Source organism: Schistocerca nitens, chromosome 3 (genome assembly GCF_023898315.1).
Source record: "Schistocerca nitens isolate TAMUIC-IGC-003100 chromosome 3, iqSchNite1.1, whole genome shotgun sequence".
Lineage (NCBI taxonomy): Eukaryota > Metazoa > Arthropoda > Insecta > Orthoptera > Acrididae > Schistocerca > Schistocerca nitens.
Window position 1 is genome coordinate 88,979,064 of NC_064616.1, and position 19,192 is coordinate 88,998,255.

The 19,192-nt window shown below is 45.4% G+C and overlaps 1 protein-coding gene across 1 annotated transcript in view; it reads left to right on the forward strand.

The window, feature by feature from the left end:
• The window catches only part of LOC126248062 (neurogenic locus Notch protein), a 401,991-nt gene that overhangs the window by 238,869 nt on the left and 143,930 nt on the right, over nt 1–19,192 (forward strand). Inside the window, exon 3 of the mRNA XM_049948703.1 lies at nt 2,442–2,716. Within this exon, the coding sequence (XP_049804660.1) occupies nt 2,442–2,716 (275 nt within the window). The remainder of the gene's footprint in view (nt 1–2,441; nt 2,717–19,192) is intronic.

Sequence of the window (19,192 nt, forward strand, 5' to 3'; positions counted from 1 at the left end):
GTATCTTTGGTCCGCCCCGACCCATTAGGCAATAATGGAATCGGGGGAGTGCTGCCTTGGGACCCTTCACGATTTGTGCAAGTCAAGAAGAGTCACCGTATTCAGGATTCCATTAGCGGTTCGTTTTGAAATTACAGCACAGCGCGGGATAATGACAAGATGGTGGCCAGGCCTTAAACTCAATTAGCCGCGTAATGGCGCGCCATCTTGCGGTGGCCACCACCGTAATGGTAGGCTCGCAGCTCTGTGGCTTATGCTTTTTCTGACCTTTGTAGCGAGCCACTGAACCCCATCTGCTGGTACGTCCTCTTGCCCGTGCTTCGCCCGGTACCAATCCGCTGCTGCTGTCACAACCAGTTTACAGACGGCGTAATCAGCCGCCTTTGCTATAAACATTTATCATTATTGGAGAGCAAGAATAGAAACAAAAATTTATGTGGTACATAATGACAAGCACCGCGTCTAGGAATGGGCAGCATGCATCACGGATAACCAGAACATGAGACTATTATGCATTGGTAAATTAAATATGCTGCCAACTGATACCTGGATTCAGATGATAGTTTTCATTTAGAATTAGATTTAATCTGAGACTTCCGTAAAATAATCAGTTTTTGTCGTAATTAATTTTGTTAAATAATTACGTAATTTTTCTGCTCTTCTCATTTTATGTGGTTGTAGCAGCAGTTGTACGGTTTGCTTTTGCTTCTGGGTAACCAAGTGTACGATACAAAATAAATAGTAAATAAAAGTGTCTCATCGTTCCCACTCTTTTACGAAAATATGTTTTGTGTACTGACGAAACAGTGTCTGTTGTTCACCATGTTCGTCAAAGAGCGGTAGCGAGCACACTTTTTTAAAAATAAAATCTGGTAAATATCTTGTCGGCCATGCAAATGACAGTCATCGTCGTTAGCCCGTGAAATGCGCCCTTACCTAAGGCTGCGTCGTAATGTATGGAGCGTTGTCATGCATGTGAGGCTGCTACCAGTAGACTGCTGAAACAAGAGTTAGGGCAAAAACAACGCAGAGTTAAGTCGTCATGATGGAACCCTTGGACGCGTTGTTAGGGCGCAACTCGAGAAGTGTCTTAGAGATTTCCACATTTGCTCCTGATCGATCAATAATGTGGTCTATAAAATGTTCTCTCCCGGGTAGGGCTGTGTACCGTCGAATCCAGAGCAGTTCGTATGACATCCGTTTGTGGAAGAAGAAACGTGGGTGCCCTCAGTAATAACTAATGACACCTAAAGATTTCATTGAGGCTGATGTTTCTTTATTTTCATACATTTATCGTTGTGCACGATATAAAACAAGCGACCAGTCTTGTTACTTACTTTGGTTCCAACTAGTATAGATATTTACAGCTTTAATTATTTTGGCCGGCCGCGGTGGTCTAGCGGTTCTGGCGCTGCAGTCCGGAACCGCGGGACTGCTACGGTCGCAGGTTCGAATCCTGCCTCGGGCATGGGTGTGTGTGATGTCCTTAGGTTAGTTAGCTTTAAGTAGTTCCAAGTTCTAGGGGACTTATGACCTAAGATGTTGAGTCCCATAGTGCTCAGAGCCATTTGAACCATTTTTTTAATTATTTTGTTGATAATTTTTATGTTACGCGATGATTCTTAGTCGCGTTTATGTGTATGTTGGTTGTCATTCTGGTGTCTTAGTGTTTGATAGTGTAAAATAAATGAGTATACGTGAAAAGTTCGGCGCCGATCCTAAAGTCTGTCGTTGTTACCATTGTGTTGCTGTTGTGCTTCACCTCATGTCCATATCCTTGAAGAAGCCCGAGTCTCGTCCTATACAGTCCTCCAAGTGAGCAGTTACTCTTACTTCGAACAGAGTCGGGTTGTTAAACCATCAAGACCTCAAGAAATGACATTATGTAACACCATAAGCTGCTATCAAAAGTATTCTTTAATAAGAGACCTATTTCGGTCAACGACAATTTTCCAGCTCAGCTTGGATTAAGAGGAAGAGTTAGATTCTAATAACACGACCTGAAAAAAGCGCCGCAAAATTATTTATATTCCAATGCAACTCTTGCTGCTAACCCAAACTGTGCTGGAAACTGGTGTTTAAGAGAGGACTTTTATCAGTAGCCTGCGGTGTTACACGATGTCATTTCTTAAGTTTATCATAGCTGTGGAACATAACCAACATAAAACATTACTGAGGCCTTATTGTCCTTCTCTTATTTTCCATATAAGATGTGAATACTTACGTTATAGTAATTTTGAGAGACATATTAAGAGTAGGAAGCAGACGCAGGATCACTATCTGGGAAATACCGTATTTCTAACACCCTACGGTCTGATCGATCCGAATCTTTAACTTAACTCCGTAGTTCAGCCTGTTGTATACTTATTTATGCCCTGACCTACCTGACCTAAGAGTTTCTCGTTGGCTGCAGCGTGTGATTGTGAACTTTGTGTGCGCAGCTGCACGTCGATGTACGTGGGAGAGTACTGCCAGCACGCGAACCCGTGCCACACGGGCCCCGGGCCGCGCTGCCAGAACGGCGGCTCGTGCCACGTGCGCACGTCGCCGTCCGCGTCGCCCACGTTCACGTGCACGTGCCCCATCGGCTACTCGGCGTCGCTGTGCGAGATCCCGGTGGCCAACTCGTGCGACTCCGACCCCTGCCTCAACGGCGGCACGTGCAGCCTGCGGAGCCTCGAGTCCTACTCCTGCACGTGCGCGCCCGGCTACACTGGTGAGTACCCACTGCTCTAGTGTCCACATTGGTCCGACAAACACATTGTCGACCGCTGAAGCTCGTCCACTGAAGCCCAGTAACATCCGACATACGGTCCGCAGCCAGTCGGTCGCTAAGCAACTGAATTGCTTTTTTGGACAAAGTGATTTGTACTTTCTAGCGAATGCATGCCTGACCAGGCAAAGAACCAGACTAAGGCGAAGGGAGTTCTGGATCAGTCCTGTAACGAGGGAAACTCCCCACCGCCGCCACCCTGCTCAGATTTAGTGATAAGATGACTCAGTGGATAGCGCGTCAAAAATTGGACGTGGATCGAGCACGAAAGCAGGAAGGAGGTGTAATGAGCTGCGAAAAAAGAAACAAAATCGAAACAGCGAACGCTCCGAGCTCAAGACGTACAACACGAGCGAATTTGATCAGCGACGGCGTTGTGATTATGTGGTCACGGTGTTGGCGTGCGAATGGAAAGGTCCGGGTTCGAGTATCGTACCCCATTTTTTTTTTTCCAGAAAATTATGAACTGTCGGTGCGGTCATTGACGTGTCTGTTCGCTATATTAAAATTTGTGTCTACATCGTGGTGTAACGGTCGTTTGCAACAGCGAGGTGTAAGGACCTCCAGTCGTACGTACCTCCTCTTTGTTCACACAAGTACCACATGTTATGACCGTTCCGTTCCGTTTTGGAAGTTTTGCCTCCTGAGTTCCTTTGTTGTAACATAGTTCACAAACATTTATTTGTTGTTTTCATTTGTGTGAGAGGTCTAAGCGGCTTTGGCCTGCTTTCGCTATCTTCACATTGACTCGCGACGGTAATATGTTATTACCAGATGACTGATATTCTACAAATGATTGGCAAGACTACAGAAGGAGAACAGATACGTCAATGATCGAACGTAAAGTTCATGATTTGTGAAACAAATGGGACACGAAGGAGATTTGAACACGGATCTCCTGCTTTGCAGTCTAACACTATGACCACACAACTACGACGCCGTGTTACCGCAACTCGCTCGATGTTGCAGATTTTCAGCTTACGCCGCTCACAATTTCTATTTTGCTTCTTTTTTCACAGTTTAGTACCCTTTCTTTCTGTTTTGATGCCAGATCTGTGTCCAGTTTTTGACGGGCAATCCATTGGGCCATTTTACCGTTATATCTGACGGGGGGCGGTGGGTACGATGGAGAGTTCCCATTGTTAGCAAATGAAGCAAACTAGGAGAATTTTATCACTTACATAAACAACTGAAGAAATACACAGGAAAATTTTTCAACTACTACAGGATGAACATGGAAACGTTTCCGTATATCCTAACAGATACACAGCACGCAAAATCAAAATGGCAGAATTTCAGGGGAAACTGTACAACACGAAGAACGTTTGGTTGTAACATTGACGTAAGCTGCACTCACATTTCACGGTCTCGAAAGAAGAAAACCACACAGTGTTGGTCTTAACAATAATATTCCTGAACTGTATTAGAAAAGAGTTTGCTAAAAGTGTGTAACATAGGAGAGCTCGCTGTATTACTTGCATATATTGTTAACAGAACAGATGAAGCATTTCTTTTATGAATCTGTACTGTTGTCTGCGAAATTTGGCAGGTAGAGGGCCGCCGTTGGCATAGGGGTCGTTTCATTTGCGTCAATGTAGTTGCCTGTTCTCATTCACAACACTTCTAAGCTTCTCTATGGTCAGAGTTGGTACTTAAGTTCAAAACATACCCAGGCACAAGCAGCAACAAGCGCTTGTTCGTACCGATGAAGTCTGACCAGTGCCATTTCACTGGGATCCGTCAGTCAGTCGACCGTGCACCGACTTGATCGCGTGGCAATACTTCGGGATTAGTGGACCGTGTGCTGCTGTATACGGCCGTCCATTTAGTCCAGTGGACGCTGAGCCCTCTGCTAACAGTGCGGCGGCTAGCTGATGGACTTGACTACGCCTCTTACATGCCAACTTGGGTCGCTCTGAGGCGCAGTGCACATCGAAATGGCGCGGCGTGGTGTTGCCAGGAGGCGCGAAACATAATAGTGACAGGCTCAAACAGCGATGCACTTGATATTTTTTAACTCTTAGATATTCAGTAGTGAAGAAGGTACTGGAACCTCTCATTGTAATTGCAAACGGAGAAGAAATATAACATATTAATCACGTATTCCGACCATTTCCAGAATATTTGCAGGCTGTCTGAAAAATGTTTTTATATTGTGTTTGGCGAAGTGGAGGATATCCATTCAGAAAAAAAAAAAACGAACACACTGCAGCCTAATAAGACCAAATACTTAACTTCTCTAGGCACTGTGTAACCCAACAAACTACATCGGTTGATTGGACGGTAAACACACAAAAAATAATGGCATTTGTAGGTTCAGGATGCCTTAGCAAAATACGTCCTTTTATTTTATGGTATTTATTTTAGATGCTAGCATTCGCAGATGAAAATATTTGTACTAGTGGTGATTGGTGAATATGGACTCGTCGTCATTAGACAAGCATTTCATAGCATTGGAGGAGCTTTGCAACAAGAACGCGATCACCATAATCTGTTCCATTTCCGGGTGTTTCGTGACAGACGATCCGTCCAGCTTACACACACGTGTAATTAAGTCGGAGTCACGGGCTGTGGTTACAAATGAGCGAAGAATACTCTACAGCAGGTTTTTAAGGGGACGAAAATCGGCACAGTGCGCATTTGCTATGTTAACTTATAAATTTAGGAACTAATAATAAGTTTATTCCGATTTGTGACGGGACATTTTCAAGACCTTTATGCGCCAATACCGTAATAGGAAATAGAACAAACAGTTGATTACAATCACAACAGTCATCTCCAAGGTTTATTAAAAATCGTCTTTCCCGTTAATTCGTGAAACACACTTCCGTCTCCTTTCAGAATAGTAACTGAATTCACTAAAAATTCGTACATATAAAATTGTACTTGCAACGTTGTTCCAGATGACGGTTAGGTGCTTTACTTATGACAAGAGCTGAAATGTAAAGATTTGGATAAGAACTGGCTTTATCAGATAAACTTGTTTGATGCTTTCAGCTATTTCTCGAAGTTAAAAACTCTCTTAAGTAATAGTTGTCATTACATTCAGTTTCATTATCGGTTAAACCGTACGGTACGACATTTGACACGAGAGTGGAAACAGTCACGCGTCGTTCCGGAGCGCCACTCGTGACTGCAAATCGCAGCTAGCATGGGCGACGAAAGGACGTGTCGCCACCGTGTTGGTTGCTAAATTTATTACCGTGGGGGTGACCCGAAAAAGCGTAACGACTCTGCCACATGTCCGCGCCACCCCAATTCGTGTGCGTAGACATCTCGTGGCGCACCACGGTGGCTCCGGGGCCGATTACGCCGGGCGCTGCTTCTGTGGGGCACAGGGACAAGCAAATACTCTGAAGGGCCAAACAAACTGGTACACCTGCCTAACGTCGTGTAGGGCCCCCGCGAGCACGCACAAGTGCCACAACATAAACTCGATTAATGTGTGAAGTAGTGCTGGAGGGAATTGACACCATTAATCCTGCAGGCCTGTCCATCCGTGCGAGTAAGAGGGGGTGGAGATCTCTTCTGAACAGCACGTTGCAAGGCACCCCAGATATGCTCAATAATGTTCATGTTTGGGGAGTTTGGTAGCCAGCGGAAGTGTTTAAACTCAGAAGAGTGTTCCTGGATCCACTCTGTAGCAATTCTGGACGTATGGAGTGTCGCATTATCCTGCTGGAATTGCCCAAGTTGTCGGAATGCACAATGGACGTGAATGGATGCAGGTGATGAGACAGGATGCTTAGGTACGTGTCACCTGTTAGTCGTATCCAGACGTATCAGGGGCCCCATATCACACCAACTGCTCATGCCCCACACCATTACAGAGCCTCCACCAGCTCGAACAGTCCACTGCAGACGTGCAGGGTCCGTGGATTGGTGAGGTTGTCTCCATAGCCGTACACGTCCATCCGCTCGATACAATTTGAAACGAGACTCGTCCGACTAAGCAACATGTTTCCAGTCACCAACAGTCCAATGTCGATGTTGACTGTTCCAGGCGAGGCGTAAAACTTTGTGTATGGTGCAGTCATCAAGGGTACACGAGTAGGCCTTCGGTTCCGACAGCCAATATCGATGATGATTCGTCGAATGGTTCGCACACTGACACTTGTTGATGGCCCAGCTGTGAAATCTGCTGCAGTTTGCGGAAGGGTTGCCCTTCTGTCACGTCGAACGATTCTCTTCAGTCGTCGTTGGCCCCGTTCTTGCTGGATCTTTTTCCGGCCGCAGCTATATCGGAGATTTGATGTATTACCGGATTCCTGATGTTAACAGTACACCCGTGAAATTATCATACGGGAAAATCCCCTTCATCGCTACCTCGGAGATGCTGTGTCTCGTCGGTCGTGCACCAGCTATAACGCCACGTTCAAATTCACTTAAGTCTTGATGACCCGCCATTGTATGAGTAGTAACCGATCTAGCAACGGCGCCACACACTTTAGGCGTCGCCGACCACAGCGCCGTATTCTGCATGTTAACATATCTCTGTGTTTGAATACGGATGCCTATACCAGTTTCTTTGCTTGGTCAGTGTAAAAGAGGGAGGGCGAAGTGGTGGGAGGGGGCAGAGGGCAGTGATTGGTGGGGAGGGGAGGAGTATGTGTTAAAGGAAATTATGGATTGGATTGAGCAACGAGTCCCTAAGAACTCTCTCTGTCTGGTAAGGACACGCTCGTTTCTTGTTTTCAGCTACTACATTCCGTCACTCTCGCGCAACGGAATGAAAATGTAAAGGATATAGTTTGGGTTTTTTGTTTTTTCGTTAGTAACGGCCTTCCATTTGATAGGCAATGAAAGAGCGGAAAAGAAATGGTGCTATTTTTTTTCACTTATTGAATTGTATCATAAAAAAACATGAAATGGCGAAATGTGCACGTTTTATTTCACTGCCCACTTGATGTTGATCCTATAAATGAATGAAGAGGCTAAGTTGCGATTGGGATTAAACAAGAAATTGGGAGGTGTCTGCATAGCGGGGAGGGTAGAAAAACGGAAATTTGTTTTGGATGCCACTTACCCTAATGAAAGCCGCCCGAAACTGTACAGCGCCTCAGCAATGTGCAAGTCTGTAGCATTAAGTGAATCGCATCGCGGACGTACAAATCCGAGCAGTGAGGCGCTACCATTGCCGACTAGAGATGCAGGTTTGCTAACGAGCTCTGCTTTTAACCGCTGTCCTTCGAAAGAAAGAAAAAAATAACTTCCATACGTGATGTTGGAGAAACACTGCAGATGAGATACACTAAGGAGCGTATACAAGAGTTGCCGAAGAAAATCCGATTAGTAATATTGACCGTACAGTACTGAAGAGAAATTGGCCAGCGGTCCACGAATTGGATTGATGTGATCGAAGTGATAGACGATGTAAAGTGAAGAAACGAAGTACTACATCGACATAAAAGTTTTCTGGGTCTACCAGTATACCCAGAAGAAAGCCTCTGCAACCGTGGCCTAAACGTTGGTTTTTCTCCGGCAGCGGTAGTTTTATACATTATGACGCGGTACCATACCCAGAGAACATATATGTCGACTGACCCTAGCCACGGTGTTGGAGTATACTGAGGCCTGCCAAAGAACATTCACTGATAACGGCTATAAACTGACCAAAAGGAATTCACACACACACTATGCAAGAAGGCACAAATCATTGGTAAACCTGTGGGGTAATGTTGTATACAGCGATAATAACGTTTTAATCCCGAAAAGACATTCTAGTTAAGTTGCCTTTTATGACTAAACCCTTTCTAATCGATTTTCCGTTGATCGTTACTTCGGATTAGTAACATGCACCAGAAGTAACGCCAGTGACGTAACACTTCACGTTTGCTCCACTTTACTGTTCGTAAGTCGACACAATAGTAGACGACTCTACAGCCAGTGTAATACGGCGTTGTCACGGGCGGGAGCTAAATAGGACCGTATACAAATAGCCACGCAAAGAAAATCGAAGGGACAGTTTCGGAACTGAAATGACAAAGTATGTCGCAATTGGTGGTTGCACAAATCGTAACCTGTGCATCATTCCTTAAAGGGGACAAGGCAGAAAGCTGACTGTAAGTGACAACACTATAAAACTCAGGCCGGTGAATCAGTATGTTGGGCTCGGCCGCGGCTGCATAAGGATTCGACGCAAGTCACAGTACAACGCGCTTTGTGAATGTGCGTAAGCCATTGTTTGAAGTGGCGGGCGCGCCATTGTAATGACCAACATGATATTTTGATTGTGCGCAGTACTAGCGCCCAACCAATGTTCTTCCACACCCACATGGGATTTTCTACCGAGACACACAAAATTAAAAGCTGTATTCGATCGTGCGACCAGAAAGACGGCCTGTACTGATGTTAAGCCACGTAGCTTTGTATATTGCCCAAGAAAATTAGAGATACTGCGCCCAGTGAATGCAGTTGGTGTTAGATCGGTCATTCCATACTTAAGATTTCAGAATCCTGCTCAGAACATCGACGCCACATAAAAGATAGCGATACCGACAAATCTTCTGTTGCGGAACATATCCTCAGAAAGGAACACGAAACGAAAGTCATATCCGATTTGGAATCTGTCACCAGATAATTCGTGGAGATCAGAAAGTGCAACGAGCCTAATCGGTACAGCAATTACTCAATTAGTGGTGCGTGGTAACGCCTACTAGAAGCTGAAAGGCTACAGAGAAATAAGCTGAGTTACGCACCACCTAATGGAATCGACATCACTGGCTCGACGTTATCTCTGGTAGCAGATGGAAGTTCCTTGACCTCGTCACGTGTCCAAGATATAATTCGACCAAATACACGAATGGAAGTACCGCACTGCCTCCGATTACAACAGATAACTCCTGACGACAACGGTAGAACAAGTTGTCGAAAGCTCGAGTGTACAAACGATTCTGACGCTGCAAGGAAACCGAGAAACATTTATGGAAAAATGTCGCCGCGATGAACTACGCTCTCAAATCCGAAAATATGCCGCGAACTGCAAAATCGTCATTATTTAAATCCATTGCCCGAGTCTCCGTAGTGCGCTACACAGAATAATTACACTGCTAATCGTTTTCGTAATTATTGGAAGTGAACGTAATGCTCGAGACTGGATTTGTAAGATTGTGGAATTCCGATTACGGAGCGGTGGCAGGTGTGCTCTGAAGAAGGGATAGCGGAGTGCTGGCGCTTCCCACACACATTACCGATATGACCGATGGGCTTAAACAGCACCCGTTAAGTGACCGGGTCGGAGGTTAAGCGCCTGTGAACTCGTGGCCAGGGAGTGGCGTGCCTTCAACAAATTGAGGCCGAGCCGGCAGCCGTCGGCCCCTGCTGCAAAGCTGGCTATGCGGAAGCCGCCGCCGCAGATTATCCAGGGCTCACTGCAGCTCCGCATTGTTCTCGTGCGCCAGCTAGCGCATAAAGCAGTTTTCCCGGTTGTTATGTTATACTTTATTAGTAAAGAAATACACTGACGGAAAAAAAATTGCAGCACCAAGAAGGAATTGTGCGACATAAGTGGAAGTTGGTAGACGTGTTTCTACATCGGAAAGATTATATCTAGTCAGATTTCGCGCCAATAGCTAAAGAGTGGCGCTAGTAGCACCACTGTGAGGATGCAAATCAGGTGTGCTTTTTTTAAATTGACACTGCAACGGTCACGTTTAGATTGGTCGTGGTGAGTCGATGTTAGTCAAGAATGCCTTTAAGGCGACAAAGACACTCACTGAGTTTGAGCGAGGTCACGTAATATGGCTACGAGAAGCCGGATGTTCCTTCTGCGGCATTGCAGAAACTCTTGGCAGGAATGAGCCACTGTACACGATACCTGGCAGCGGGGCTCACGAGAATGTACGGTCTTAAGAAGCCCAGACTCCTCACGGCCACGTGGCATCACCCAGAGGAGAGACAATCGTGTTCGGCGTATGGCTGTGGTGCATCGTACTGCATCTGCAGCAGCAATCTGACGAGCAGTTGGCACCACAGTGACGCAACGAACTGTTTCAAATCGGTTTCCTTAAGGACAGCTCCGGGCCAGACGCCGAGTAGCGTTCATTCCACTGACCCGAAACCACCGCCATTTGCGGCTTCATTGATTTCGAGCGTGAACTCATTGGAGGGTATTTTCTGGTGTCAGTGATGACCGTGTGTCGGTTAGGAATAGGCCAGCCGACGGCCTGCAACCAACCTGTCTGCGTGCTACACACACTGGACCCACACCTGGAATTATGGTCTGGACATTCCTGAACAGTAGCCGAGGGGTGTTTTCCAGCAGGACAATGATCGCCCACATAACCCAACGTGCTCTATAGACTGTCGACGTGCTACCTTGGCCTGCTCGATCACCAAATCTGTCTCCAATCGAGCACATACGGAACATCATCGAACTACTACTCGAGCGTCATCCACAAGCAGCATTAACTGTTCCTATATTGTGATCGACCGAGTGCAGCAGGCCCACAAACTGACATCCGGCACCAGTACGACACAATATATGCTCGTTTGTATTCTGGCTGTTACACCGGTTATTAATGTACCGGCGTTCCACATTTGCAATGGCTTATCTCGCGCTTACATATATCTGTCCTCTTGCAATGTTAATCACTTAAATGTGTTAGCTACACCAATGTATTCCCGAAATTTCGTTTACATTAATTAGTTTTTGGTGCTGCGGTTTTCTTCCGTCAGTGAATTTGACGATGCGAACATCCACAACTGAGAAACTTGTTTTTATTTTATTAATTTCTTAGTAACGTAGTGGTGGTAGTACTCCAACCTGTCAGTGGTAATGATGGCGAACAGAAAGCGAGGCCGGTTCTATAACATTTTCCAACAGAAGCGAGTTATCATTCGGTACCCATCCCCTCCAACCTTGTTTCCTCGTACACTTTCACCTGTGTCAATTTTCGCCACTAATTGTGATACGCAGTCTGTACAAATCTTCCACTTGGACGCCTCGATACCCCTCTCAGCGTGACACTCCGAGCGGCCGCTACTAATTGTGATACATCCTGTATATGGTGGTGCCTCTGACGCCCTTCCCAGTTTGGGACATCCTAAGCTGCGGCTTGTGTCGCTTGGAACTTAAACCGGCTGTGACAAAGTGTGCACGCGTGTAGGCGATTGCATACTTGTTTCGGTATGGATGGGCATGGAGTGAAAGCGTGGAAGACGAGGCATCCCTGTACTTGCACGTGGCCTTCTTTCGGAAGGCGACTGAAGTACCCATCGACCAGGCGCCAACGATGTCGTCTTGCCCCCACATCCCTTAAGACAAAGTGGACTCATTTAATATCTAACGCAGGGCATTGGCAAAAAGTCCGGTGATAAGAAATATTACGTCACCTCTCCTCCAAAGTAGTCCCATACACAGGGAAATCTCTTCACCTGGCAACCTCCGAGTTGAGCGGAGCAACATTATTCATATCATACATTAGAATTCGGCAATTCTCACGTAAGTGCTTGGCAAGACCACGTCCAACTGTTTTTCGACAGTTCCACTCTCGAATAGCACATGGAACAAATGAAATTTACACACCAATTAGTGTATCGTATTTTTTACACTGTCTCCGCTCTTCGGCGATGATACAATAAATACTTGCTGGCCTCCTTCGATTTTTTTCGATGTTCTCCTCTCGTAACTGGTAAACATCCCACACCGCGCGGCAACACTCCAGGAGGGTATAGCTACTCTCGTATAGTACATTTGTTGCAGCTTGGAAGCGTTCAGCCAGTAAAACGCAGTCATTTTGTTCGTCTTCCCCCCCACCCCTCCACCCCCTAACATTTTCTGTGTGGTGGTTCCAATCTTAATTTTTCGTTAGTGCAATACCCATCTATTTAGGTGAATAGATAACCTTAAAATTTTCGTGATTTATCGTGTAACCCAAATTTGATGGATTTTTTTTGTACTCGTGTGGAGGACCTCACAATTTTTTATTCAGCAACGTTACCGTAGCCTAGACGCGTAGTAGGTTGGATTTTAGCCCAGGAAAATACGTCTCACCGCGGAAGAATCGTCGTTCCTGTTTCACAACCTCCAGTTTGGCATACCGGTGAATATGCGCACGGTTTTGAGACCCTTTCCGTTACAAGAGTAACCAAACGCTGTTCTGATTCAGTGGTTCCATTCACCAAGAGAGTAGACACACAACTAAAACACGGGAACACACATTCTCTTACCCATCTTTGATAAAATGACGGCGCAGCTACAGAAAAAGCATACGGCAGCAGAAATTTTATAACCGCAAATCCAAGACGCGAGAGTAAGCTCCCAAAAACGGGAATACCAGGAGTAGTCATGAAATTGTAATTACGACAAAAATAAAATCATGTAACATTATGTCATCGAGGTTATAACGAGATTATAATTAAAACTAGTAAGTGCTTGAGTGAGTTAGTGAGAAGAGACTGTGGAAGATACGTATTGTTAATGTTAATAGAGTGAGACGGGTAGGAAAAGGGTTGTTGCTCTCATGTCGAACAAGAAGAGCCGAGAGCTTGGAGAGAGCGCAAGGCGCGTTGGGTCTGGGGCGCTAATCACACGTGAAAGCTGTGACCGCGGGCCAAGGTAGGAACCCTGTTTGGAACTGCTGCACGCGCCGCTGAGAATAGGCATCTCTCTCTTTTCTTAACGCCTTCCAAGGAAGATAACGAGAGAATACGGATTTGTTGTGCTCTTGGCTGACGACGGGACGGTAGCTTACTGGCACTTCTCACAAGCGTGAAGCGTGGCCGTGTGAGTGACAGTCACAGAAGTTCCACACTCACCAACAGATAAAATTTTTATTTCCACACCTGATCCCATCCCTAGGATTGCTATATTAGCTAACAAACGTAAGCGGGTCGATGGAAGACTGAGGGAGATGTTTGAGAAAGTTATATGGATATTGTGGTACAAAGGACCCACGGTCTGCGGTGGCTTGTTGCAGAGTAATAATATGGGTGGTTCTAGTGAAAGCGCAGCTGCTCACGGATGCCCAGTGTGGCTGTAATGGCAATGAAATGTGGTAGACATTCTAATGCGTTCATGCGGAACCGATTTACGCTGAAAAAAAATTAGTTCCAGCTTTGGCCACAAGGTGCAAATCTGGCACTGTGAATGCAAGAAAGACGCATATAAATGTTTACATAATATAACGGATTAGGAACAGGGCGCCGGCATAAAAGGTTAAACAAGTGAGAGAGGCATAATGTTGAATTTATTATTAACCGCCGCTTCAACAGTGTGTTCAATACGACCACAGGAGACGTCGACGAGATGCTGTACAGCGTCAGATTTGCGCCAGGTGGCCAAAATTGGAACTACATTTTTGCAGTGTAAATTGCTTTTGCATTAGCGCGCCCTCCAAGTTTCTCTGACGTACGATAATTACAGCCCACACTGGTACTCTTATCAGAGTAGGTACACTTCAGTTTATAACGACCCGGTATAGTTTCCGATTTATTCGGTTTATTGTCCCGATGACCTTCGTTTCTGTGAAAATAGCTTCGCAATACTAAAAACGCCTACAAAATGCAAAAACAAAACGTAAAACACACAACATATTGCAATGCAGTAACCCCGAAGTACTGTGGTGTGGTACCGAGCGAGGTGGCGCAATGGATAAAAAAAATGGTTCAAATGGCCCTGAGCACTATGGGACTCAACTGCTGAGGTCATTAGTCCCCTAGAACTTAGAACGAGTTAAACCTAACTAACCTAAGGACATCACAAACATCCATGCCCGAGGCAGGATTCGAGCCTGCGACCGTAGCGGTCTTGCGGTTCCAGACTGCAGCGCCTTTAACCGCACGGCCAGCGCAATGGATAGCACACTGGATTCGCATTTGGGAGGACGACGATTGAAACACTCGTCCGGCCATCTACATCCGATTTTCCTAAATAGCTCCATGCAAATGCAAGCATGGTTCCTCTGAAAAGAGCACGGCCGATTTCATTGTACATCCCTTCCTAATCCGAGCTTCGGCTCCATCTCTAATGACCAGCCTGTCGACGGGACATTCAGCACTCTGTTGTCAGCAGCAAGCACTGGGAATGAGCAGAACACGTTCGTTTCCAAACGAGATACACTACGTATACCGTCGACATTTGCACTTCAGTGCAATGCAGATACAAAGACAAATTGTCCAGGTGCGAATAGACCTTGCACACTGTCGGTGTCGTACAAGCTTTTGTGTAGGCCTATATACAGATCACCCCACTCTGGGAATCGACCATCTTCACCATTTTTGCCTGTTAATGACATTGATACTGGCACGAAATCAGTCCAGGGATTCCAAGATTTTCGAGAATGATGTAATTTCAGTAATACAAATGTGATAGAAAACCACGCAGGAGGCTGGCAACGTCGATACGGCGTTTCAAGTTGTGTGCGAAACAAACATTCGCAAACTGCGAATGTTTCTTTTCGCATTCAGCTTAAAACGCCGTATCTACGCACAGTAATCGCTCCTGGATTTCAACATGATGACGGATAAATTCCAAAACGTGTCATATGGGCAATAAAGTCATCCCTTACTCGATGTTTTACTTTTATCCAGTCAGCCTGAATAGAGAACTACTGATTGTTTAAATTTCAAGTTTGACGTCGAATAACAGAGGACAAAAGAAACGTTTTTTTTTTTTTTCATGTGAGTACAAATTAACAATTTCGAAGTTTTTCCTGTGGTTGTGCTGTGAAACCTTCATTTTTGCCAAATTTCATCATTGTAGACCAACGGGAAGTACCCAGCACATTTTGATGAGTGAGTTTTTATCAAAATATGTGACATAAATGGCTGTACCATATGACTGCATTGACTTAGAAGCTAACGTCTATTATAGCGCCAAGGGACCACTGTCTTTAGTGTGTGACATAAATTTCAACATGATGCGAATACCCGTTCCGTAGAAGAAAGTTTTGAGGCATGGAATCTTATAAAATGGGAAGACATTAAGAGAAATGCGATTACTCTGTTACAAGCCACCGGAGATCGTGGGTGCCTTGCACCAAAATACTGAGAAAATATCCCTGAACAACATCTTACCAGGGACGTTTTCTATCTTAATCGGGAAACAGTCACGGAGGCACGCCGCTTGAGCTGGAACCGTGTGTTTTGATTATGTGTGCCGTGCGAACGTGGAAAAGTAAGAAAAGCTGACGTACCCCCGTCTCGTGGCTGAAATGGCGCAATATTTTGGGAGTGTCAGCTCTCGTGCGTCGAGAATGTAGTTGTGGAGGCAGTTGTGAGAGCAGCCACGCGAGACAGGCGCCAAGGAATTAGGGACAACAACCGAATTTGGGTTGAGGAAACGAGGCGAGAGTGATCGCGCGCTGTGTGCGCGGCAATGTTCACAATACCTGGCGTTATGCGCGTCCTCGGAAGCTAAAGACCTTCACCGAGTTCGATTAAAGTAGTACAGTGCTATCACCACTGTGAACAACAATAACTACTGCACAGAGAACGTAATGATAAAACTAAATGACGAAACACTTACCACTAGTGCTATTATCTTCTGTAGTAATACGAATTAATATGTTACAAATACCTGACTTCCTATCTCTTTGTACAATGGGCGTTCAGTAAGCAATTCAACACTTTTTTCTGAAGGCAGGTTGGCTTTATCCATGATTCGTATGACCTATATTATTCTGCACTATTTTTCAACATAGTCGACCTTACACCACCTTACTGAGAGGACGGTACCACTGTATTGGTCGACGGCGGACAAAACGCCTTGCTGCATCAATAACGTCCCCATCAGCCAAGTAGTGCTTCCCGCGGAGTGCAGGGCCGTAGGGAGCACGAGGAAGAATAGTGCAGCTGGGTTTTCTGGCATTGTCACTGATCAGGAGAAGTTCGTTTGCATTTTTGTGGCGAATAATACGCTCAAGTAGTTTCTTCAATTTGTTGAGGATAGCGCAGGTGAATGCTGGCCGCCGGCACGCTGGAGATGAGAAGGTTTGCGCCACCTTGCTGGGATGATGATAGACGCCTCGCCCAGTTACTCACCGTGCTTTTGTTCACTGCCAGGTCTCCATAGACACTGCAAGGACCTACGAATATCTGCGATGCTTTGATTTGCTGCCAAAAGAAATCCATGGCAGCTCTCTGCTTGATACGCTTCTCTGTTACAGTCGCCACGCATGCGAACTTCATGAATATTCCTCACGACGACCCACAACAAATTCCGCATTTTTCCAACCTAAAAAAGTGTTGCATTACTTACAGAACACCAGTCGTACGTCGTTACTGCCTCATAAACTCGTAGATTCAGCCTTTGTACATATGCCGTAGCCTAATACACAACTCTAATTATTTTGTTTCGCATCTGTACCTTAGTAATCGAGTGCTAGTAATTTGCGGCAGTAGTTTCAATTTCCGTCTTACGAAAAATATTAATTATTCTTCAGTTGAACAGATGATGTTGAAGAGTGTTGCAAGAAGGGGCGAGGAGTACAGAATGAAGGTAAATGTAAGAAAGACATAAGTGGTGAGAACAAGGAAGCAGGAAGCTGAAGCGTCAGCTAACATATTCCTAGACGGAATAAAGACAGAAAAAGTAAAATCCGTTCTGTGTCTGGAGAGTCCAATGACTTCGAACGGAATCTATACAGAAGAAATTAGGAGGAAGTAATGTATGGTAAAGAGAGCCTTTGAAAGGGTGTAGCAATAACTAATATCTAGCAGAATGCCATGGAGCTGAGGAAAAGCTTTACTAAACGTTAGTTGTGGAGTGCAGTGTTGTATAGCATTCAATCATGGACAGTTACAAAGAAAGAAATTTAGAAAGCTTTGAAATGTGGCTGTGGAGAAGATGCGCGAGCTGAAGTGGACTGACAGACTTATAAATACAGGAGTAATGAAGAAAATAGGGGAAGACAGAAGATTGGTGATAGTGATCAGAAACAGGAAAAAAAATCTTGGCTTTGACATACTGCGTAGAAATTGTCTGCAACAAAGAAATGTAGAGGGAAAAGCAGTAGGAATGAGAAGAAGAGGTAGGAGAAGAGTTGGATTGGGAGGACGAACATACAAGCAGATGAAGGAAGATGTTCAGAACAGGAAATGATGGAGTACCTCATGTTGAAACATGCCACAAGACAGGACAGCAAAGAAGAAGAAAAAGAAGCTAAACACATATGTTGGTTAGATAAGTGCACAGGGCTAACATAGTACTGTTAATAAACCAGTGGATTCCAGTGTAACTGTAAGTTGATTGTGTTCAATATGTAAACAATTTTATGTCATTTTTCGATAGTATAATGAGACAGTTCAGTCGACCGTGATAACTTCTGATGCAGCGAGCGAGCGATAGATATTCTTCGCTTGAGTAGTTTGGTTGAAAAATGTCTGCGATAGGTTGTCTGCACGTGCGTCATATGTTACCGTCGTGGATTTATCTGATTGGCAAAAAAGATATTCGGTAACTTTCGAACGACGCGTAACATGTTTCCCCGGAGATGGTGTGTTGGAAATAGGGAAATGTATTGCCACTATTAATCGATATTAAACTTACAGCTTTACGCGCTACTGATACGTCAGGAGAATATTGGCTAGGAAGGCTTAGTGAGCTGAGCTGCAAAAGCTGGGATATTGCGGATCATTTCATCTGCTAATTGAACCAAGTGGCTGCCAGATTTCTGCTCGAATCTGAAATTCAGGAGTCCAATGGCGTATGGGACTCCGTGTAAATGTTTAACGCAGAATTACTAAGAAAATCTGTTTCGCTAGATCAAGATCTAAATTTGTTCAGTGGTTACAGTGATTGTCTAGCGGCTGGGGAGCTAGACTCCGGCCACGGAGGTTCTAGGTTCAATCTCCGGTAGCAGCGGGCATTTTTCCTCATTGGCGACCCTCGAGGGCGCCGCAGGTCCACTCAGCCTGCTATACAATGAGTACTGGAGTTCTTTCCTGGTGGCAAAACGAGAACGGGACGATGGGCTCCCCGCCCTCACCTTGGCACTGGACTCGCGTTCTGGAGGACGGCGGTTCAAATCCCCGCGCTGTCACTCAGATTTAAGTTTTCCGTGATTTCTCTAGATAGATTAAGGCAAATGCCGGGATGGTTCTTTTGAAAAGGGGGCGGCCGATTTTCTTCCCCATCCTTCCGTAAACCGAGCTAGTGTCCCGTCGCTGATGACTTCGTTGTCGACAGGACGTTACACACTAATCTTCTTTCCTTGTTCTACCTGCAGTCAGGCCAATAGGCCGGTCACGGGCTTGTGCCACAGTCTGTTTTTAGATGATTGTATGGCTACTGATTACCCCGAGGCCTGCGTCATCGAATGGATGGACGGTGTCCTGTCAACTGGCAATCACTGACAAACCTCTTCAACCATTTTTAGAGGGATGGGAGTTGATGGCGGCAGCTGTGTGGTACGGTGAGCATTTGAGAAACATTCTGGACACGTGCGCATCGTGTCAAACGTTCGCTACATGTCTTAT